The sequence below is a fragment of the Grampus griseus genome (genome assembly GCF_964374135.1).
Source record: "Grampus griseus genome assembly, chromosome: X".
In the NCBI taxonomy this organism is placed as follows: domain Eukaryota; kingdom Metazoa; phylum Chordata; class Mammalia; order Artiodactyla; family Delphinidae; genus Grampus; species Grampus griseus.
The window spans coordinates 38,334,856-38,358,855 of NC_138999.1; the positions used below are offsets into that span (position 1 = coordinate 38,334,856).

Consider the following 24,000-nt stretch of genomic DNA (forward strand, 5'->3'; position numbering starts at 1 on the left):
GCTTTGAAGAGGCTCTCATGTCTACAATCATTTTTTAAAGTGTAACTCAAGGCTCATTACCAATAAGGACCGAGTCAGATCCAGCCTCTTCTTGAGGATGAAGAACTTGGCTTTTCTGTTTTTTTTTTTAAATTTATTTTATTGAAGTGTAGTTGATTTACAATGTTGGGTTAATTTCCGCCATACAGCACAGTGATTCAGTTATACATATATATCTATTCTTTTTCATATTCTTTCCCATTATGGTTTGTCACAGAATATAGTTCCCTGTGCTATACAGTAGGACCTTGTTGTTTACTCATTCTATATATAATAGTTTGCATCTTGGGTTTTCTTTTTGATACTAGTACCTAACAATGAACTTGCCTGGCACACTGCAGACCTAAGATAAAGGTCTGCAGACATGAATGGAAAGCTAGAGATTCTCTCCATAAATAAAGGCATTCTGAGTCATTAAGAGAAAAAAAATCTCCATTCCATGGTCCTAAACCTTATCCACTCGCCAGCAACCAGCTGTCTAAAACGGGTGGCCTGGATCACGAGAGGAAGCAGCTTAGCACCAGCAAGCTCTCCATGGTGGGTCACTGCACCGTCCTTTGTGAAAGATAGATTACTTGTTCAACTGATGCACCAATCCAATAACAGTCCTAAACAGAATTTCCTGCAAAGGGGGAGAATCAGGAGGCTGCAATGTGGTGGAAAGGGGTAGATACAGGAAGAACCGCCCTAAGGTAAGAATATGAAACTTTCCCCCTTTGCCTCCAGCACATCCTTCCTCTCCCTTCTGCAATCTAGCTCCTCATTTCAGTCCATCCTTCCCTTTGCCCTCAGTCCCAGGTACTGACGGTTCTTACGTGGACTCCTCTCGGAAGAAAAGGAGCTGTGATGAGAGTCAATGTGATAAGACTCTAGCATTGTGCTGTCCAATATAGTAGCCATGCATGGCATTTTTACATTGGAATTTAAAGCTATTAAAATGAAATAGCCATGCGTGGCTTTTTATATTTGACTTTAAAGCAATTGAAATGAAATAAAATTGAAAAATTCAGGTCCTCAGTCTCACTAGCTACATTTCAAGTGTTTGATACCCACACACGTGGCTAGTGGCTGCTGTCCTGGACAGAGCCGCTCTGGAACATTTCCATCGTTGCAGAATCTAGTATTTTAGTGGGCATCCCTGTAATGTTCTATCCAGTAGAGCCACACACTTATTGAATATATATGAACGCATAAATGAACTTAATTTCATATAGTAGAATCTTGACACTAGTGAGAAATTGCCTGGAAATTTTCAGAATCCCCACCTTTGTGAACGGCTTTATAAACTCATACTTTAAAAACCTGTATCAGAAAATGTTAATAACCTATTTTCACAAGATTTTGTGAAAGGATTAGTAAACTTTATACTGAATTATGGAAAGAGTTGATCATATTCTAAGGGAACTTAATTGCATGAGTGTGTGCCAATGTACTTTACTCGATGGAACTGACCTTAGAACCTGGATGAATGTTTTACGTCCGAATTCTAAGAAAAACAGTTACACGCAAATGTGTGACTTTGCACCAAGTTTCTTGGACCTTTTAAGCAAAGAAAAGTACTCACCCTTATTCCTCCAGAAGGGCTCTTTATAATAAACTATGCACTTGATGACTGAACCCAAAGGCACACGAGTGATCAGCTGGTTTCTCATCATTGGCAGAGGGGGACTGAAATGAATCTTCATGCCCAGAACGGGAGGAATAGCGCTAATCACATACTTAGCCTGGAAGAAAAACGGCGTGGTTAAACATTGCTGGTGGGTTGTTTTTGCTCTTTTTCTAATGTTTCTCCCTCATTTACCCTCGTCCCCCACTCAATCTCTTCTTAAAAGAGAAACTAGAAGAATCAAACTTGTTAGAATCAAAATGAGCTCTTGTTGTTCCCTAGCTCAAAACCTCCAATGACTTCCCATCACACTTGGAGTCAAAGCTAAGTTCCTTACAGTCACTTTCAAGGTCATACATGAAAGGAACCCCTGTCACATCTCTGATCTCATCTTCTGTTACTCTTCCCCTCAATCCTCTTAATTCCACCATTTTGACTACCTTGCTGTTACTTTAACATGCCAGGCTTGCTCTTACCTCAGGGCCTTTGCACTGGCTGTTTCAGTCTACCTGGAAAACTATTCCCCAGAGAGCCACCTGGCTCAATCCCTCATCTCCTTGGGTTCTGTGCTCAAACATCACCTTCTGAGTGAGGCCTTCCTTGATGACCTATTTAAAATTGCATGACCAATCATCCCACCTCACCTTCTGGCACACCCTCTCCCCCTTCCCTGCTTGGTTTTTTCCACAGTACTCATTACTATTTGGCATAGTCTCTATTTTATGTATCTGATTACAACTTTTCTCCTTTACTAGAATGTAAGCCACATGAAGGCAGACAATTTTACCTGTTTTGTTCACTGCTATGTTCCCAACTCCTAGAATAATGCCTGGCACATAGGAGGCACTTGATAGTTATCAAATAAATATTTTCTTTGATTTTCTAATTATGTAGGAGCCCAATACAGAGGGTTGATAATATGTGTTTTGTAAATCTCCCCCCTCACCCCCAAATATTATGGTTCTGTTTTCCTTTCTTTCAGATAGAGGTAGCTTTTTTTTTTTTTTGTGGTACGTGGGCCTCTCACTGTTGTGGCCTCTCCCATTGCAGAGCACAGGCTCCGGACGCGCAGGCTCAGCGGCCATGGCTCACGGGCCCAGCAGCTCCGCGGCATGTGGGATCCTCCAGGACTGGGGCACGAACCCGTGTCCCCTGCATCGGCAGGCGGACTCTCAACCACTGCGCCATCAGGGAAGCCCCAAAGGTAGCTTTTTTGCTTTTGGCAAAGGCACTGTCTACAAAGTCTAGAATATTCTTCGCTTTATTTAAGCTCTGGTTATCTATGGGACTCTGGTCTCTTCTCCCTGGTTTAAGGCTCTTGGTTACCTCATACACCTCGTGGTTTAGGGTCTCCACAAGGACATTTTCTCCTGTCTGGTCAATGTGGATCACAGGCCTCTCCAGCTTCACTCGGTCCCCAAGGAGGTCCATTATTCGCTCACTCACTTGACCAGATCCACCCACAAATTTCCTCTCCTGGAAAGAAAAAAGGACCCAAGAGGTGGGTAGGAAATATAGGAATGGATATAAATTGCTAAGTTGCTAGTTTTCCTCACATATCTTTACTGTGTGAGGTATACAATTTCATGCTGCCCTTGTGGGTAGTGTCTTTCACCATTGTTTTCTAACCAATGATTGCTGGCTTTCAACAAAATTACACGTTTTCGAGCCTTCCAGGCTATGTTCTGATGGACTCCCAGACTCCAAACTCAGCTGGACATCCTCAGCCTGACTCCCATGTCCCGCCTGCCTGGCTGAGACCCCTGCTCTGTGTCCTACCTGCATCCTTTGGTTGAGTTGCTGGGCCACCACTTGCCCGAGCACATCTAGGCCTGTTTCCTGTTTCCTTGTTACTCAGTCTCAGAATCTTGCTGACCCACCCATCCCCAGGCCAGCTTACTCCCTGTTACAGTCTGTCTGTCTCACCCTGGGTCAGGTACCTGCTGTTTCTGTGGCCACCGAGGCCATTTCACCTCACCGCACCCACCTGCAAAAGCTTCCTAATGTCCTGCGTGATTGCGCCCACAGTTGAGCTGACTGTTTTCTCCTAAATTTTCAGTTCAGTTAATTTTTAAAAAGACTATTTCAAATAGGTCTAGAAAGAAGGTCACGGAGAAGGGGAAAGAGAAGGGAGGGGGAGAAGGAGAAGAAAGAGGGTGATGAGATGGAGGAGGGGGCAGGAAGAGGAAGGGAAGGAAAGGAAAATGATTGTCGAGGAGATTAGCTAAGAACTCTAATCCATTTCCTACTGTGCCCAGCATAGCACACTATACAAGGCTGAGGCTCAGGAAATAGGCACTGAATGAATGAATGAATTCCATGTGGTGTGTGTGTTTTAAACTGAAAATACGTTTCTGACGTTTTCTGTTCACCTTTCCAAGAAGTACTCAAGTTATGTTCATCAGCTGGTCTCTTACAAACTTACCAAATAATCATCGGATGTATATCCAAATGGAAAGTTGCAAAAGAACATAAAAAAAGGAGACAAGCCTAATTTTAAAATGACATTGGCCACTGGGCTGTCACACTGGGTACCTAACAACAGACTGTCACTTTGAGCTGCTATGATTAAGCTCTAAAAGCCACAAGCCTGCCTCCTGTTCCATCCTTTCATGACTGAAGGATGATACCAATCTTTCACTTAGGCAGTGGTGGTTTTCTGTTTCAACGGTCGGGGTATGAATGGGTACCTGCCCTCCATTGGTTGTTGAGATGATCCTGGCACTGCCCCCACACTGCTTCACATACCACAGGAACCAGAGAGCGGAGACCTCATGCGTCTCTGCGGTGACACACAGGTTCACAAAGAGAGTAGCAAGCTGCTTCGAAGATCTGCTCAGGGAGAAACAAGAGCAAAGCTGGCAAATGCAGGGGAGCATCTTCTTCATTCTCTGGAAATTATTCAAGCAGTAAACTTAACTTGGCTCTAAGTGGAGAACAATTTAGCAAGTTTCAGAAAATTGTCACTAGAACCTAATATTATAAAACATGACATCAGAGATTTGGGGAATAGGAGACATATTTTCCCCTTAATCAAAAGACCTAGCTCAGAATCAGCATGTATTCCATATGCTATGCTGTTACGACTGCTCTCCACACACTTGCTACTCTCCTAGGCGTCCCCGTCTCAGTAAAAGGCATCACCATTCACCCACTTGCTAAGGCCAACACTCCAGAAATCAACCTTCATTTCTCTCTTTCCATCACTCTCCCACCATCCAATCCATCAGGAAGTCCTGTTGTCTCTCATCACATCACTCCACCTTCATTACCACCAAATTGGCATCATCTCTTGCCGGGATGATTAGAATTATTTCCTCCAGACTTGTCTCTCTCGTTCCACTTGTCCTCACTGAATATCTGTGTACCACACTTGAAGCCAAAAGGTTTTTATTGCCCTCCCCTCTGTGGTGCTCTTTCTATAGTGTAAATTAAGTCATGTCATTCCCTCACTTAAAACTTTCCAGTGGCATCCTATCAAAACCAGAATAAGATTCAGATCTTTTACCAAGGCCTCCAAAGTTCTAAGTGATCTAGCCCATGCCTACTTTTCCTATCTCATCCTGTACCTTCTGTACTTATTCTACTGTCCCCTCAGAAAGATGAACTCTTATATGTCTAGAAAAATGAGCACCAGCTTCTATATTCCCAGCACCCTGGCGTTCTCTATCATTTTACCACAGTGTGGTAGCTTTAAAACTATTTTCACTGTCTTAAATTATCTTAATTATTGGTTTATTATTTTTTATTGCTGTCTCCCCCACTAGAATATCAATCAGTGAGACAGGGATCTTAACTTTCTTGCTAACCATAGTATCCTCTTTAATAAAATAGTGACTGGAACATACTAAGCACTTAATAAATTACTTGTTAGATGACTGAATGAATACATGGCTGGTGGGAAATATCAATTAAACATTACTTTTCTTTTCTTTCTTTCTTTATTTTGGCCATGCCACACAGCTTGCAGGATCTCAGTTCCCCAACTGGATTAAACCCAGGCCGCGGCAGTGAAAGCCTGGAATCCTAACCACTAGGCCACCAGGAAACTCCCTAAACATTATTTTTAAATGATCCATAATGCTCAAAGGATATGCTAGGTGCTGTACTAAGTACAGAATTAGTCACAGTTATCTATTCAGTTATTTTACTGTCTAATGGAAGACCAGCTCAAAGGATGGATGAGGGGAAAAAGTGATTGATAGAGTATAGACAGACGAACTTTTGCTTGAGGTTGGCAGGTAAATGATGAGAGGTTATGTCCTATCTGGAGCCACACCAGAAAGTGAATGATCTCATGCAATTCCAACAGCTCAGTGAAATCTAACAGATCCTAAAATTCACCAGTAGTAATGTGTACTCTGGGATATCTTTAATTAGGACCAATCCCGCTTTTGACTTTGACATAAAGTTTGCATGTTGTTAATCTGGTTACACCTGAGGCAGAATTTTCCACCTGGTAGTGCTGACAATGGTTGGAATAAATAATACCGTCTTCCATTTATTGAACTCTTTCACACTCCATGGTTTTTAAAACCCACTGTCTTATCGATTTGTCACAAAAATGACAGTCATTATTCTTCCCCAGTTCACAAACCCAAACACTGAGTCTCAGGGAAGTTAATAACATGTAGCTCACAGCTCACTAAATGGTACAACTGCAAACCACATCATACCTGATTCAAACTTCATGCTTTTAATACCTCAAAATGCTTTAAAATCAGTCAGTTGACAACCTTGAAGGGACAAATATTGACCAAGGGACACCTCTCTACCCTAGTGTACCTTGACTCTGGAAGTTTGTAGAATCGCACCTAACACACATACCAGTTACTTGTAGCACTTTTGTGACAGTCCCCATCATTAAGCCTGCATATAGTGTAATATATATGTTGAAGTGACTTCAAGTTAGTTTTGCAAGATTCCTCATGATAACTGAAGGGATGGAAATTGCTGACTCATGCTTTCTTTGCAGAGGCAATTTTTGCCTTCTATCTAAAACAAATACCCAAAGATTGGTTTAAAATATTACTTCAAAGTGAAAACATCCTTTGCTGCTTCCTGATGTCCCGTTTTCTTTGTTCTTTATTGTATAGGTGAATTCGGATGGTACAAGGGAGTCATAAATCACTGAAACCTAATGTTGCCCTAGCTAGATAACCGATATTAAATATAAAAATAGAGCTGTGATTCTAGTTGTTACTGTTGCCTATTTGGTGAGAAAGAAATAACCCTGGTTTGAAATCAAGGGAGATCTAAAAGTAATTTGTCTCTGGAGGGCCAGGCCATTCTTAATCCTTTATCTGATTTACTCTAGGAGCTGTACTGAGAAGAGAAATGAGAAGAAAAATATCCGAGGGATGGAAGGCCAAGGAAGCTAGTGCAATAATATTTTCATGTTCCTTGCCCTGTTGACTCTTTAAAAGATAAATGTTATTATGTTTTCTACATGAAAAATATACACTTATTATATAAAATTTGGAAAATTCATAAAGTAAAAAGATGAGAGAATGAGTATCTTCTACATTTCTGCCCCCCCAAAGATAATCCCTAGACTCATTTTGGTGCATTTCTTTTTCTAGTTATAGGTTTTAAAAAGTGTATTTACATAGCTGTGACTACATCATAAATTTAATCTGTTTTTGAAAACCACTTTATAAATGATAACAGAAAGAACGATCAACATTAGTCTTTGAATATATGATTGTGCTTTAGTTTGAACCACGGTAGGTTGGATATTCTGGGCATTACTTCCTTTAAACCAGGAAATGACATCATGCTTATCTTGCTTAGGAAAAATTTAAAAATTACTTTGTGTTCATATATTCTTAACATCTCAGAATGCTTTCTTTTGTCAGCCAACAACCTAGAATATTCACTAAGGGGAGGATTAGGTCAAGGACTATGGCAGAAAAACTCAGATCTCTGTGACACCAAAGAAATATAATTAGTCCTATCTTCAATGAGCTTCAAAGCTCTCTGGAGAGAGAAGACCTAATGAATTTATTAAAAGCTTTTTGTAACAGGAGTTATAAAACAAATGCAGGTAAAAAATACTCACTATATTTTGAAAATCTCATGTATAAAATTTAAAAGTAAATACTGCAATTTTATTACAAACAAAATAAGTTGTATTACAAACTACATTCTAAAACAGAGTGGTAAATAGTATCAGATAAGTGTTAAAAAGGATGTAATTAATAATAGGCATTGATTTCGTGACAATAAAAGGGTTTTACTCTTTCAAAATTGGTTGCTTTCGAAGGCTGAAGACGTAGGAGAGGCACATGTTCATCATAGAATATTATATAATAATAACGGTAATGATTAAAAACTGGAAGTAACTGAAACGTCAAATGATAATAGATAAACACACTATGGTATTCACTTCCCATGGAACAGTCTGCGACCATGAATATGACGTTTGATGAAGAATTTTAATGACGTGGATAACTGCTTGCATTGTAATATTAGATGTTAAAAACATTCTGATGGATATCCGTTGCTTGCAGTGAATGTACAGTTTTCTCTTTAGAAATGAGATGATATATCACACTGTACATACTTGATGACAGCCTGCTTTTCTATCTGTTTAATAGTATGATGTTTTTCAAGCCATTAAATACTCTTCTTCGACACGATTTTTAAAGATTTTAGAGTATTCCAGTTTTCGGACAAACCATAATTAATTTAACCAGTCTTCTATTATGGGACATTTAGATTTTCCTTTTAAAAATAATGCTTTGAATCTCCCTCTCTCCCTTTCTCTCTCCGTTTCTCCCTCTCTTCTTTTCTCTCTCCTTCTTTAAGCTAAACTCTAAGAAGTTGAATTTATGTATGAAGAAGTATGTACATTTTATGTCTTTTGGTTATTTCCATATATTAGATTCAGATATCCTTAAAAACTTTTTACTTTTAGTTGCCATTGCTCCAACTCCCCCCCCCCCCCGCCCCGCACAATGCCTAGAGAATGAAGACATCAACCCCAGAGCCACATTCTCAACTAATGCTGTTTAGCATGGGCAAGCAGTCTCATAGCAATGCCATTTTCTGACTTTGCTTACCACAAATTCACCATGTGCTTGAGATGGAACCCTTATCATCCTTTCCTTTTTCCCTGCTGTCCAAGAGCAGGGAGGCCTTTCCACGCTGTCTGTCTAAACAGCTTCCACAGCTCATGTATAGTTCCCAACTTTGCCAACCACAATTTAATACATGACTCATGAACACTTTCTTTCAATGCTACACGTTTCTCCCTAATGGGAAGCAGTCAGTCCAGTGATCCATGTTTCCTGGACAGTTGTGAATTATCCAGAGAACTTCTCTAGAAGTTCCTCTTCAAAGCTTTGAAGAATTCCACTCCATCCCATAGGTGTTTGAAATGCATGTGCTGATGCACTCTCTCCATACTTGACCACCAGGGAGGAGTCTACAAGTATCCCTACATCGACAGCTTGATAAGTGAGATCTTTAAGCTGTTCTTAATAAGGGAAGTGGCACAATGTGGTCTGTCCTAAGGACTTTAGGGGGTAATACCACCTTTGTAATGCAAAACTATCCCAAAGAAGTAGGTTTGATGTATAGACATCTTTAGGGCAGGACATGGTTCCAATATTTTTCAGCACTCCACCTGGCCAAATGGTGTGGTTATAGACACAGAGCAGCTACTCGGTTCATAGCTGCTGAACGGAATTGCTAACTGAACCTGAAAGAGAGTCACAGTCAATGCCTGTGCCTAATGGCGAGTCTTACTCCGTCCAGCAGATCTTGTCCAGCAGCTCCTTCATCGTCATGTGGTCCCACTGTTCTGCAAGGGGCGCCTTCCATGGGGCATCACTGGGAATCTACATTCAGATGACGATTCAGAGGGGAAAAGCAAATGTAATTTTCCATTTTAAATAACTATTTGAATAGTATTCAAAACTCTAACTTAAAGAAGCAAAATGCAAGTTTTCCAAATTCCCCCAATAGTGGTTTTTTACTGCACAATCCATGTTGTCTGTGTAGATTTCCTATTCACTCAATCCATATTTTATATATATATATATGTGTATATATATATATATATATATATATTTTTTTTTTTTTTTTTTGCTGTACACGGGCCTCTCACTGTTGTGGCCTCTCCCGTTGCAGAGCACAGGCTCCGGACGCGCAGGCTCAGCGGCCATGGCTCACGGGCCCAGCCGCTCCGCGGCATGTGGGAGCTTCCCGGACCGGGGCACGAACCCGCGTCCCCTGCATCGGCAGGCGGACTCCCAACCACTGCGCCACCAGGGAAGCCCCATATTTAATTTTTGATAACCTTTCCTGTGCTATAAATGGAGGCTATGTTGTAATCAGGCTGTTTCCAAATATCAACTACTAAGTTACTAATATAATTTAGAGAGAACAATTCAGAAATTCAACTCCTTGGGACTTCCCTGGTGGTCCAGTGGCTAAGACTCCACGCTCCCACTGCAGGGGGCCCGGGGTTCGATCCCTGCTCAGGGAACTAGATCCCACATGCCGCAACTAAGAGTTTGCATGCCACAACTAAAGATTTCTCATGCTGCAACTAAAAGATCCCAAATGCCACAACTGAAGATCCCACACGTGGCAACGTAGATCCCTCGTGTCACAGCTAAGGCCTGGCGCAGCCAAAAATAAATAAATAATAATTTTAAAAAAATCAACTCCTTAACAAAGATCAGACAGATGTACCAGAAGCCTTACTTGCTATGTCCTGAGGATATTCTAAATTAGAAACATCATCCCAGGAAAGCTGAATGATAGAAGATCTTCTCCCCCCTCATCAGTAGTATGCAAATTGCAGCCTATTGGACATGTCATTCTTTTAGAGGTTAGAAACTCACTTATTCATCTCACAAATCTTTACTGCAAGTTACTGTGCTACACAATGTGCCAGGCACTGTTGACGTGCTTCACCTTCTTTCTTTTAAGGACTAAACTTATCATGAAGAATACAAATGTCATCAAAGAAGCTTTAGGCAGCTTTACCTCTCGTCCCATGTCGTCCATCGTCCTCCAAAGGTTGTTAAGATCTAGGCAGGCAATTGGATTCCACATAGGTGGGAATGGGCCCCTGAAGGGGTAGGATTTGCCCTGTGAGATACAAGATAATTTTAAAAGGAAACATTTACTACAATGGAAAAGTAGTTAAATATGCCAAGTTGTTAAATATCTGTAAGCAAAATCATGTTATCAATATGTGATATACACTCAAGTGTTTTAGCTCCTTAGTGTCCTCAGAACCCAACTTAACTTTTTAGCATTAAGATTTCCAGCAAAATTCCCTGTTACCTAAAGAAATTTGGTGCCACACCAAACACAATAGAAAGGTTTCTCTCTGAAATTGGAACACTTATCATGTAAAATGTAAATGCCAGTACAGAAGTGGGGTTACCTAATCTCATTTGCCAATGATACTTGCAAATATCTCAGAGCCAGGAGACTCTGCATGGTGGAGGGTCAGAAAATGACAACTATAAATATTACACGAGTTAGAAGGGGATGAAAAACCGATTGCAGGAATCCAAGTATCTGTAGGAAGAGCCACAAAACAGGGCCGAGCAAGCTTCTCCAAGGAATCAGATATGCTAGGTCAACACAGGAGTTCCCAGAGATCAAGGTCAAAGCAGAAAGAAGAGACAACTTAGGGAGTTCCCTGGTGGTCCAGTGGTTAGGACTCAGCTCTTTCACTGCCATGGCCGGGGTTTGATCTCTGGTCAGGGACTAAGATCCCGCACGCCGAGCAGTGCAGCCAAAAAAAAAAAAAAAAAAAGAGGGCTTCCCTGGTGGCGCAGTGGTTGAGAGTCCACCTGCCAATGCAGGCGACACAGGTTCGTGCCCCGGTTCGGGAAGATCCCACATGCTGCGGAGCGGCTGGGCCCATGAGCCATGGCCGCTGAGCCTGCGCGTCCGGAGCCTGTGCTCCGCAACGGGAGAGGCCACAACAGCAAGAGGCCCGCGTACCACAAAAAAAAGAGACACAACTTCAAGGTTCTCTTTGTGACATGTTTACACTGCCTGGTTCTCCCAGAAGAGCAGGGACGCTTCGACACAGAGACAAAGGGCATATATTTCTCCAAGGATTACTAACATGGCAGCTTGTATGTCATCTCTGGGAGGCTTAACTTAATGGCAGTTCAGGTACATCCACAAAACCCACTTTAGGTTCATTTGAAAACCTGAGTCAGAAGTCAGGCCATGCATTCTGACATCATCTTGCAACCAAATTGGAGTAACTCAAGGTCCACAGTCAACCAAGATCTCACAATAACTCTCAGTCATTTGGCAAAGATTCATCTCACACTGATTTTGTAGTTACAGAAACTATTTTAATAACTAATCCTATGGTCATATGGTTCTTTGTTCTCCAACAAGGCCCTAAGATTCTCAGGGAAGAGTTATCATACAGGCTTACCTTTCTTCTTGTATTAGTCACGGTTCTCCAGAGAAACAGAACCGATAGGATGTATGTGTGTGTGAGGAGGGGGGCGGGGGGCAGTGAGAGAGAGATTAATTTACGGAATTGGCTCAGGCAATTGTAGAGGCTTGGCAACTCCAAAATCTACAGGGCAGGCTGGCTGGCTGGAAACCCAGGGAAGAGTTGCAGTTCAAGTCCAAAGGCCATCTGCTAGCAGAATTCCGTCTTCCTTGGGGGACCTCAGTGTTTTTCTATTAAGGCCTTTAACTGATTGGATGAGGTCTACTCACATTATGGAGGATAACCTGCTTTATTCAAAGTCTAATTTAAATGTTAAACTCATCTAAAAAAATACCTCTACAGAAGCATCTAGGATAGTGTTTGATCAAATGTCTTTTGTGGCCTAGCCAAGCAGACACATAAAATTAACTATCACACTTCTTAGTCGACTTTACTGAGGTATAATTTACACCCAAAGAAACAATTTTAAATGCACGATTTGAGAACTTTTTGACACACTGTAAGCACCTGTGTAACCATTACCACAATCAAGATATAAAACATTCCCATCACCCCAGAAAGTTCTCTCTTGCCCCTTCCCAGTCAATTCCTGTCCACTTTCTGGCCCAAGACAACCACTGATGAGTTTTTTGTCACTATAGATCGGTTTTGCCTGTTCTAGAATTTTTTAAACAATGGAATCATGCAGTATGTACGAGTCCACCTTTATCTGGCTTCTTTTGCTTGGCATGACGTTCTTGAGGTTCATCCGTGCTGCAGTCAGTCCTTTTTGATTGCTGAGTAGTATTCCATTGTATGGATGTACCATGCTTTGTTTATCCACTCCTCTGTTGATGATTCTTTCCAGTTTTGATTCATTCATTGTGGATGTTTGCTATGAACATCCTTGTACAGGTCTTTTTATATACATATATTTTTTTTCCTCTTGGATAAATGCCTAGGAGCAGAATGGCTGAGCTGCATGGAGGGTGTATGTTTAACTTTTCGAGTTTAACAGTTTCCAAAGTGGTTCTACTGCTTTATATTCTCACCAGAAATGTATGAGAGTTCTAATTGCTCCACATCCCAACCAACACTTGTTGACTTTTCTTTTATGCTTTAAGTATACTGTTGATTTTAGAATATTAGATTTACAGAGAAGTTGCAGAGATAGTACAGAAAGTGTCTATATCCCTCTCAACTAGTTTTCCCTAATGTTAGCATCGTGCATTACCATAGTACATTTCTTAAAACCCAGGGATTGACACTGGTACATGACTATTTATAAAACCTAAGACTTTATTCGACTTCACCAATTTGTAAACTAATGTACTTTTTCTGTTCCAGGATCCCACAAAAGATATTACATTACGCTTAGTCATCAAGTCTCCTTGGTCTTTGGTCTGTGACAGTGCCTCAGTTTTTCCTTCTTTTTCATGACCATGACAGTTTGGAAGGATACTGGTCAGGTATTTAGTAGAATGTCTCTCAATCTGGATCTGTGTGAATTTTTTTTCATTTTTAGATGGGGGTTGTGGGTTTGGGGGAAGAATACAACAGAGGAAAGTGCCCTTCTCATCACATCACCTTGGGGGGCACCTGACTTATCCCTGCTGATATTAACTTGATTCCTTGGTTAAGGTGGTACCTGCCAGCTTTCTCCACTGTAAAGTTATATTTCCCCCTTTCCCTGCTCTGTTCCTTGGAAGAGAGTCACTAAGTTCAGTCCATTCTCAAGAGGAGATGGTAGGGAGTAAACACTACTTCCTGGAGGGAGGTATCCACGTACATTTTTAAAATTCTTCTCTAGGGAATATTTGCCTCTTTCTCCCCTATTATTTATTTATTCAATCTCTTCTTTATATCAGTATGGACTTATATATATTCACTTTATACTTTGGGTTATAATCCAATACTACATTATTTATTTTCTTGCTCAAATTGTTCCATCTGTGGTCGTTGGGGGCTCCTGTGTCCTTTTGACATGGCTTCATCCTTCTTTTTTTTTGAGCACTTTCTTCATTTCTGGCACTAGAAGATTCTCCAGGCTCATTGTCTATTGTCTCTGCCACAGCCCTAGGATCTGCCGTTTCTCCAAGGAGCCTTCATTTCTTTTATTTTTAAAAATGTTGAATTTAATAGAATCAACTAGGTGTATGCTGGCTTAAAAAAAAAGCAGCTTTATTGAGATACAATTCACATACCACGCAATTTGCATGCTGACTTTTTTAAACCTCTACTTATGCCTCCATCAGAGCTCAGCACATAGAAGTTATTCAGTAGAAACCTATGGATGGATCTATAGGATCATTCTCTGCAAAGCACATGTGGGTCCCACCCCAGCACTGCCTCTCTGAAACTGATTGACACCGAGCGAGTGAGTTGCTTAATCTCGTTGTTCCAACTCAACATCTCTTGGCCTCATCATCTTCCTCCAGGAATTATGCCCAGATTACCATAAACAACTGGGTTAGGTGGCCTTCTCAGGGTCCCAGAGCTCCCCGTTTACCTTTCACCTGCCACTAACTCCACTGTACCAGCTTTCATGCATTTACCACTTTGCGTCACCCATTGGACTCTAAGCTGCAAGATCACGGACTCAAGTCAGCCTACCTGGATCAAGTCATGGCTCTGCCACTCACTAGTTGTGTTCAGTTACTTAAGCTCTCTGTCCTCAGTTTACTTGTGTATAAATGGGATGACAGTAGCTGCCTCACAGATGTACTAGAAAGACGAAGTGAGATGATTCACATAAGTTACTTTGAACAGTGGCTGCCATGTTGTCAGTTCTCAATAAATGTTGTTGTTGCTATTACTGCGGCTGTTACTACTGTAATTATTATTTTTGCACGCCTAGGACCTGTTGGCGTAGATTGACGGCACACAGTAAGTTCACAATAAATGCTGGATATCATCTCAGCTGTGTGACCTTGAACTTGTTATTTATTTGGCACACAATGTCCTGAATTCTAAAAAGATCTTTTGTACTTAGATTTTGTCTTAGTCCATTTGTGCTGCTATAACAAAAAAAACCCCATAGACTGGGTGCTTTATAAACAAGAGAAATTTATTTCTTGCAGTTCTAGAGGTTGGGAAGTCCAAGATCAAGACGCTGGCAGATTTGATGTCTGGTGAGGACCAAGTTCCTGGTTCATAGATGGCCTTTTCTTACTGTATCTTCACATAGTGGAAGAGATAAGGGAGCCCTCTGGGTCTGTTTATAAGAGCACCGATCTCATTCATGAGGACTCTGTCCTCATGACCTAATCATCTCCCAAAGGCTCCAACGTCTCACACTATCACATTGGGGGTTAGGATTTCAATATATGAATTGGAGGGGGACAAAAACATTCAGTTTATAGCAGGTTTCCTATGCTATTATTAACTTCCTTGTTTTCAAGTCACCTACTTTGGCCTCCACAGATCCTCACCAGCAGCACCTGCCCTGCTTCCCACCACACACCAGAGATGCATTTATACAAAGAGGGTGAGAGATGGAGCTCCCATTGTGAAGAACCAAGTCAGGCTACCTCGCAAGGGCAGAGTACATCCGAGACCGGCATACAGAGACCTCTCCCTGGACTCCTCAGTGTGGCATTGTGCCCACAGGTAAAGGGCATCAGAAAGAGATAAACCCACAAGCAGGTTGAATAGCCACCCCTTAAATGGGAAGAACAGCCCATTTTTGTCGCAAAAATCTTTAGGACCAAGAATGGAGGGGAAGAAATTGGTAGTCGGCCAGATAATTTAGTTATTCAGAGCTTTGTGTTTGCTTGTTTTCACAAACACTTTGGTTCTGCCAGAAATCACCAGCAGATGGCTTGAAGAAGAGTGTGAGACCAGCAGATTTGGTTAATTGGTGCCTGCTCTGTCACTGCCGAGGTCTGCACCAACAGCCATGGCAACTCCTGGGAACTTAGGGACAATCGCTTAAGAAACTGAGAACTCCAGTCTGACTCATGGATTGGCTCGGGAAAAGGTGAAGAACAGCTCTTGGGTGAGGGCAGAGTTACCTGGAAAACTATGACCTGCACAGGGAGCCCCATCAACAACAGTAACCTGTTTCTCCTTCCCCGTTAACCTTCAACTCAGGGACACATTGTGAGATGGGCACCTCTCTACCATCCCTCCCTCCCTTCTCAAGGATAAGGTCTTTGTACAGCACGTGTCTTATGGAAGGGATACGATGGAGGTGGGGTGGGGCTTCCAAGTTTGCTCTTGAGAGATGCCAGCTTAGTAGCCCAGTTGAAACGTCACCCCAGCTGAAGCCCAGGGATTCTCATTCAATGGGGTCCTAAACACAGTGAGGGCTGCACCAACAGCAATCGTTCCAGCAACTCAATGGTGTCAGAGACCAGCTGCCAAAGCCCTCCTAAATCAGGAACACTCTTAGATAGGAGGTGTGTTCAGAACTCTAAAGCCAAAACCAGAGTGAGAAGTGACCACCACAGAGGGCTCTGTGTGAGTAAATGGAAGCCAAACAATATGTAAAGAGCACCGCGATGAAGAAGAATAAAACACTTCACCCTTTTTATGTTCTCATTTACTGACAGTCTTTGGTGTCTTAACGTCCAAGCAGGTAGCATCTTAGCTAAGTTTATAAAAACAATTACAGTTGTCCTTCAGTGTTCTCAGGGCACTGGTTCTAGGACCCACAGCAGATACTCAAATCTGCGAATTCTCAAGTCCCAGAGCCGGCCCTCTGTATCCACGGGTTCCGCATCCGCAGATTCAACCAACCACGATCATAAACATAATACACGATCCATGGTTGGTTGAATCTGCGAATACGGAGAGCCAACTGTATTCTTTTATAAGATTAGAGAAAGCTTCTGACAAACCCAGGAAAGAACTATTGTTAGAGACATAAAAATGTCAAGTCTTCAAGCTTCAGGGAATAAGTAGGGGAGGGCGGGAACGTCTAAATTTATTTGACGTGACCAAAGGTAACATGAGAGTTTTGTGCCTCAGATTTGGCTGTTGTAGAAACAGTCCAGTGATTGTTACTATTTAGAACATTGTCCAGGGAGGCCTGTCTCGTCTGAAGAAATCATGACATCAGAGTAAGTCCCCAGTTCAGGGACAAAACAACATATCACAACAGACTGAATGCCGACACAGATATGAGAAGCCAGCTGTCTTCTCTCAAGCCAGATGTGAAAGAGATATGCAAAAATGAAAGTCAATGCCACTCACTCATGTGTTTGCCTTAGAAATCACTTTTTTTCCATAAAAATGTTAACTTGTCACAGGGTTATTATTGTTATTTTAGGTGAATTAATAGATATTGTTAAAAATCCTCAGTTTCAATTCCTAATATGGAAAATACAAAGAGATGGAGTCAGTTGAGCCAAAGCTACTTGAGGTTCTCAGTAATTTTCAAGAATGTAAAAGTCTGAAAAGGGCTGGTATAGAACCACAGAAGAAGGGATGCAGGGCGGCTTTTTTTTTTTTAATAAATCTATTTATTTATTTTTGGCTGCGTTGGGTCTTTGTTGCTGCGCATGGGCTTTCTCTAGTTGCGGTGAGCGGGGGCTTCTCTTGTTGCGGAGCGCACGGGCTCTAGGCTCACAGGCTTCAGTAGTTGTGGCATGTGGGCTCAGTAGTTGTGGCTCATGGGCTCTAGAGCGCAGGCTCCATAGTTGTGGCACACGGGCTTAGTTTCTCTGCAGCATGTGGGATCTTCCCAGACCAGGGCTCGAACCCGTCCCCTGCATTGGCAGGCGGATTCTTAACCACTGCACCACCAGGGAAGTCCCCAGGGTGGCTTTTAAATGACCAAAGAAGGGATTCAAAATGGTCTCGGAAACTTGATAGCTGTGTGACTACAGTCAATTTGTTCAATATTTGTGTTCTCTTATCTTTAGATTTGGAATAATGGTACCCATCTCACAGGGGTATTGTAAGAATTAACCAAAATGATACATGGCAAACAGGATGCACTCCCTAAATGAACGTTGCTAACAGTACTGGGATCATGACGAACGCCCCGTCGTTTATACAACCACTTCGTACCCATAAATCCATGCCCACAATTTTTTATTTTTTTTTGCGATACGCGGGCCTCTCACTGCTGTGGCCTCTCCCGCTGCGGAGCACAGGCTCAGGACGCGCAGGCCCAGCAGCCATGGCGCATGGGCCCAGCCGCTCCATGGCACGTGGGATCCTCCCGGACCGGGGCACGAACCCATGCTCCCTGCATTGGCAGGCGGACCCCCAACCACTGCGCCACCAGGGAAGCCCCGTGCCCACATTTTTGATTAATATCCTTTGGGTAAATTCCTAGAATCAGACACCCTGGCATGAAGATTTATGTTTGACTTTCTAAAGCAGACTTGCTGAAAACCAGCAACCAACTCGATTATCACATGGCCTTATTTTGTAGCCTAAGAGCTTCGGCAGGCTCAGTAAAAACATCTGAAATCTACCTCTCAATTCTCCCCCTAACGAGTGGGCCAGGGCTCTGAGACGGGCTGGCTTGGCGGCAAGTACATCACTTGTCAACTTTGATGATCCAGACGTCTTGCTCTTCTCCTGACCCTTGTTCTCTGAGGCAAAGACTGCACACCCTGAAGTCTGTCGCATCTGGGAAGCCCTTTTGCCATCTTATTCCCCACATTGACCCCAGTCTCTGCAGTAAGAACAGGTGGCCTGGCCTTTCTTCGATCCCGCTTCTCGACAGTGACCTTTCCCTCTCCGTGTCTCCTCTGCCGTTCATGGGAATGTCGCCTTCCTCACTGTGGAGCAGGCCATCCGGCCCCTCTAGAACTCAATGACTTTTACGGCTCTTGGAAAGGACTATGCTTGGGCCACAAACAAAATAGGAGGACCAAGCTTAACTTTTGATTTATATTTCCAGTTTGGAAGAAAAGAAATTTAATCTACCCTATGGGGGAGGAGGGAAGGAAGATCTACTTAGGCAAATGGCTTTCTTCCTCTGTTTATCTGTTCTCATTTCTAAGCACTTGGAGCCTGTGGTCAACAGGGGTTCTTTTTTTAAAAAAAATATATTTATTTGTTTTATTTTCGGCTGCGTTGGGTCTTTGTTGCTGCGTGCGGGCTTTCTCTAGTTGCGGCGAGCGGGGGCTACTCTTCGTTGCTGTGCGCAGGAGCTTCTCATTGCGGTGGCTTCTCTTGTTGCAGAGCACGAGCTCTAGGCACGCGGGCTTCAGTAGCTGTGGTGCACGGGCTCACTAGTTGTGGCGCACAGGTTGAGTTGCTCCGAGGCATGTGGGATCTTCCTGGACCAGGGCTCGAACCCATGTCCCCTGCATTGGCAGGCAGATTCTTAACCACTGCACCACCAGGGAAGCCCCAGCACGGGGTTCTGATTGCATCATCACATGGGCGAAGCTGGAGGACGGGGTAGACAACAGTGACAACGTTTTTGGAACAAGCCAGCAGCACTTAGCACAGAAAAGGCCTGGAGTTGTTAGGGAACCATTGACTGAAACCACCCGCCTTGGCCAGACCCCGATTGCCTGAGTTGTCTCACAACAGAAGGTCCTGATAAGGAACATGGTGCTGTCACTGAAAACTAACTAGGTGAATTCGGGAGGGGCCGAAAGAGGGAGGAGAGGACCAACTTCCCAGAGTCCTCTTGCTGGAATGCATCTTGGCTGAGAGATTCACACGCCACCAGGCAGTACCCTGAGTCAGACTAGGGGCCAAGCAAGATGATTGGCCAGAGACAACCTGGAAACTAACCCCATTACCATAAAACCCAAGACTGCGAGCCACGTGGCAGAGCAGTTCTCCTGGGTTCCTTTACCCTCCTGCTCTCCTCCCAGGCACCCCTTCCTAAAAGTCTCTTGCTTTGTCAGCACGTGTGTCTCCTTGGACAACTCATTTCCAGGTGTTAGACAAGAGCCCACGCTCGGGCCCTGGAAGGGGTCCCCCTTCCTGCAACAGAATCGTCCATGTAGGGAGAAATAGGGAAGATGGGGATGGTACTGGCTGAGAAATTAAGCAAAGCCTTGCAGGAATAATATTAACAAACAATAATGACAACAGCTGACAGAGACTGTTTACCCCGTGCAGGCCTTGTTCTGTGCACTTTACATGTATTGATTCATTAATCTTCACGGCCACCCTTTCAGATGGAGAAGCTGAGACATAGAGAGGTGAAATAATTATCGTCTGCTCAAGGTCTCACAACTGCTAAGTGGCAGCAGGATTGCAATTCAGACATTCAAAGGCCAATACTCTTGATCATGAAACTTCCCAGCCTCTTAATTATAATTATTGAACACCATTTGTCAAGACACTAGGCTGATGGTTTTAATTAAATAATTTAATTTAATTCTCACAACAACTCAGTCAGTAAATTGCTAATTGTGTTTCATTTTACAGATGAGTTCTGAAGCACAGAGAGGTTGAGAAGCTTGTTCGAAGGTCACACAGCTTGCACGTCAGGGGAAACAGAATTTAACCTCGGGTTTGTGCATTCAGAACTCAAGCTCTTACTTAGATCTCTGCTCCATGAGCCACTGCTCAGTTGGTGTAAAGAAGGTCTCTGGAAGACATTTTGACCCAGTAACCACTTGAGATTCTTACAAACCAGGTCGAAGCTGATGATGGGTTCAATGACCAGCCAGACCTTTTCCGTGGCTCTCCCTCCTGATCCCAGGCAAGGACCAGTCCAGCCCATCCTCAAATGACTTCCATGTCAGTTCATTCACTCATTTATTCAACAAATATTTCTTTACACACAGTGTAAAACACACTGGAATTTGAAAACTTGGTATAAAAAAAAGTTAAATACCTCATTAACAATTTCATATTGAATACATGTAAAAATGACTATTTTTGATAAATTGGGTTAAACAAAATATACTATTAAACATATATAATTACAAAGGGGCAAAAAGACCTTTGATCGTGGGGATGGTTTCACAGGTGTATACATGTCAAATCTTAAACTCTATACCTTAAATACGTGCAGTTTATTATATGTCAATAATGCTATAGCTCCCCCATTGCTACCCGAGAGGATTAACAAGAACTAATTTCACCTGTTTATTTATTTTTTCGATGCAGATATTAGAAATTTTAAAATCACATAGGTCAACAAATACTTCTTGAGCACCTCCTAAGTATCTGTCACTGTTCCAGGCTCTGGGAGCACAGTAGTGAGTGACAACAGACAAAAGTCTCTGCTCTCCTGAGAGCTTACATTCTAACAGGTGTAACCAAAATAACTAAACAAAACAGACACTAAAGAAAATAAAGAAGAAAATCATGTAGTATATTAGAGAGTGATAAGTGCCATGAAGAAAAAGAGAGTAGGAAAGGCAAAGAGGGGGTGTTGTGGTTTGGGGTTGATTATAATTTTAAATAAGGTGGACAGGGAAGGCCTCACAGAGAAGGTACCATTGGAGGGAAAAGATGAGAGGAGAGGGGGAAACCATGTGACTCAGCAGGGTGGGGGGCAGAGCACTTCAGGCAGAGGCCCCAGCAAGCATCCTGAGATGGACTGCACAAGGAACAGAAAGGAGGCCAGACTGATCCTCTCTCTTCTTCCACAGGGATGTACTCTTGCTCACTAGAACAGATCCAGGCCCCTGAGCCTGGTTCTCAAGGCTGCCAGAAGAAGGGGGATGCCAAGGACATGGCCTCTGTGCTCTGGTCAGGGCCTCTGTGCCCTGATGTCAGCAGGCCATCCTCACCACTGCATTGTTGCTACATCTGTCCTTCAAAGGCTCCTTTGCCTTCTAATCTCCAGCAGTGCAAAGCTTAAACTACTTTCTATGCCCAGCTCAAGACTCACTTTCTTCAAGAAGCCTTCCGAAATTCACCTCACCCCCCATCAGTGCTCGAAACATAAGGTTCACTCCATTTTGAGTCCTTACCATAGCAGCTTGTAATTGTTATCGTGATATTATTCTCAAGGTGTTCCACGTGAGTATGCCTTTTTTCTCCAGCTGCTTCAGGAAAAGAAACATTTGCCTCCTCCTATAATGTTTAAGAGTAATATATATTCAATCGGTGTTTGACGAGCATTGGATGATTGGACGGATGGATGGAAGGATAGATGATTGATTGGATGAATAGTGCTATAGACTGAATGTCTGTGTACCTCCCCAAATTCATATGTTGAAACCTAACCCCCAGTGTGATGGTATTTGGAGGTGGAGGCCTTTGGGAGGTGATAAGGTTATGAGGGCTGAATCCTCAAGAATGAGATCAGTGCCCTTATAAAAGAGAGTCTGGAGAGCTTCTACCAAGCGAGGATACAGTGAGCAGACGGCATCACCAAATCTGCCAGCAGCCTTGATCTTGGACTTCCCAGCCTCCAGAACTGTGAGAAATAAATTTCTATTGTTTATAAGCCACCAATATATGGTATTTTGTTATAGCAGCCCAAATTGACTAAGGCAAATAGTATTAAAATAAGCAGAGGAATTCTTCAGGATCTGAGACAGAAGTCTGACTGAATGTTTTCTAAATACAATGAAAGTTCATATCTTCTGAAAAAAATTAAAATGTTTTAACTAGGAAGCTGAGAATTGTAATTCTTCCCCCCCCCCGCCCCCCGCCAAACCTGATCAATATCTTTGTCCTCTTTACTTTCATAATCTGTTGTAAATACACATGCTGATGGAGACAGAGGCCTCCACAGGGGAGAGTTTCCAAACTCAGCCCATACATTTACATCAAAGAATAACAGTGTGTTGAGAAGGATGCAGGCTTTTGTGCCCCTAATCCTCTGCTGCTTGTATTAGCCATTTCCAGCTGTATCACATGTCAAACCATCAGGACACACCATTGATGTTAAGAGGTTGTTTCCAAAGCAGAATAACGCCCACAGCTAAAATCTATTCTCCTGTTCCAATTTTTTCACTCTTTCATTTTGTAGACACGTAAGTGTTTATTAGATCAAATTAGCACAGGCATCTAGAATATCCCAATAAATGTAACCTCTTTTTCTTAGGGTGTGTAATTTTGAACACTGCCAACACATTACCCAACATGCATCAGCACTAGCAGTTTTAGCTTTCCCAAGAGAAATCTTGGCTCAAATAAACACTGTGTGTACCATTATAAGAAAGCCAAAAACCTGAAGCAGTGGTCCTTGCTCTTCTCTGGGATAAGGGTCCCTCTGAAACTCTGTAGAAAACCATGTAATCTCTCCAGTAAAGTGCACACATACGAACAATTCTATATATAAAACCGGGGAGTGTAACTGAAACTTATCTTGGGCTCTTCCCCAAGAGGCACGGATTTGAGGTTGAGAATTTGATTACAATACCGAGTGTTGGTGAGATTAAGAAGCAACCAGACTGTCATGTCCTGCTAATGGGAATGTGACATAGTATAACCACTTTGGAAAACTCTTTGTCAGTATCTACTAAAGATGCTTATGTATACAGCTTGCGACCCACTTCTAGATGCCCAAGAAAATGTTCTCCAAACACATACACAAGAATGTGAAATGTCCATTAACTGTATTATGGACTAACAAATTGAGTGCTATTCCCACAATGGAATACTCTACAGCAATGACAATTGATGATCTACAACTACCCATAAATAAAAATCTACGGACTTCCCTGGCAGTCCAGTGGTTAAGACTCTGTGCTCCCAATGCAGGGGGCACAGGTTTGATCCCTGGTCGGGGAACTAAGATCCTGCATGCCGCAAGGCACAGCCAAAAAAAAAAAAAAATCTAATGCTGTGTTCATCTGAAACCATGTTTAGAGGCCAGAGGATATTCAAAACAAATAGTAGCAATGCCAAGAGGGCAGTTATGCTTTAATCACGTATTTAGAAGGTGTTCATGATGAGTTCATCTGTGAAGTCATGTCACTGTCCTATGGTGATTAACTGAAATACCACTGTGTTTCTCTTGACAACACTTACCACTGACCACAGGATGGCTCGGGTTGGTGGGAGGGCAGTGACCAATGTCAAACATATGCCTTCT

The 24,000-nt window shown here is 42.6% G+C and overlaps 1 protein-coding gene across 1 annotated transcript in view; it reads right to left on the bottom strand.

The window, feature by feature from the left end:
• Positions 1-24,000, bottom strand: part of MAOB (monoamine oxidase B) — a 110,900-nt gene that overhangs the window by 18,212 nt on the left and 68,688 nt on the right. The window contains exons 4-8 of the mRNA XM_082681444.1: positions 10,646-10,750; positions 9,398-9,489; positions 4,336-4,477; positions 2,972-3,121; positions 1,604-1,763 (exon numbers count right to left, since the gene is read on the bottom strand). Coding sequence (XP_082537570.1) covers positions 1,604-1,763; positions 2,972-3,121; positions 4,336-4,477; positions 9,398-9,489; positions 10,646-10,750 — 649 coding nt within the window. The remainder of the gene's footprint in view (positions 1-1,603; positions 1,764-2,971; positions 3,122-4,335; positions 4,478-9,397; positions 9,490-10,645; positions 10,751-24,000) is intronic.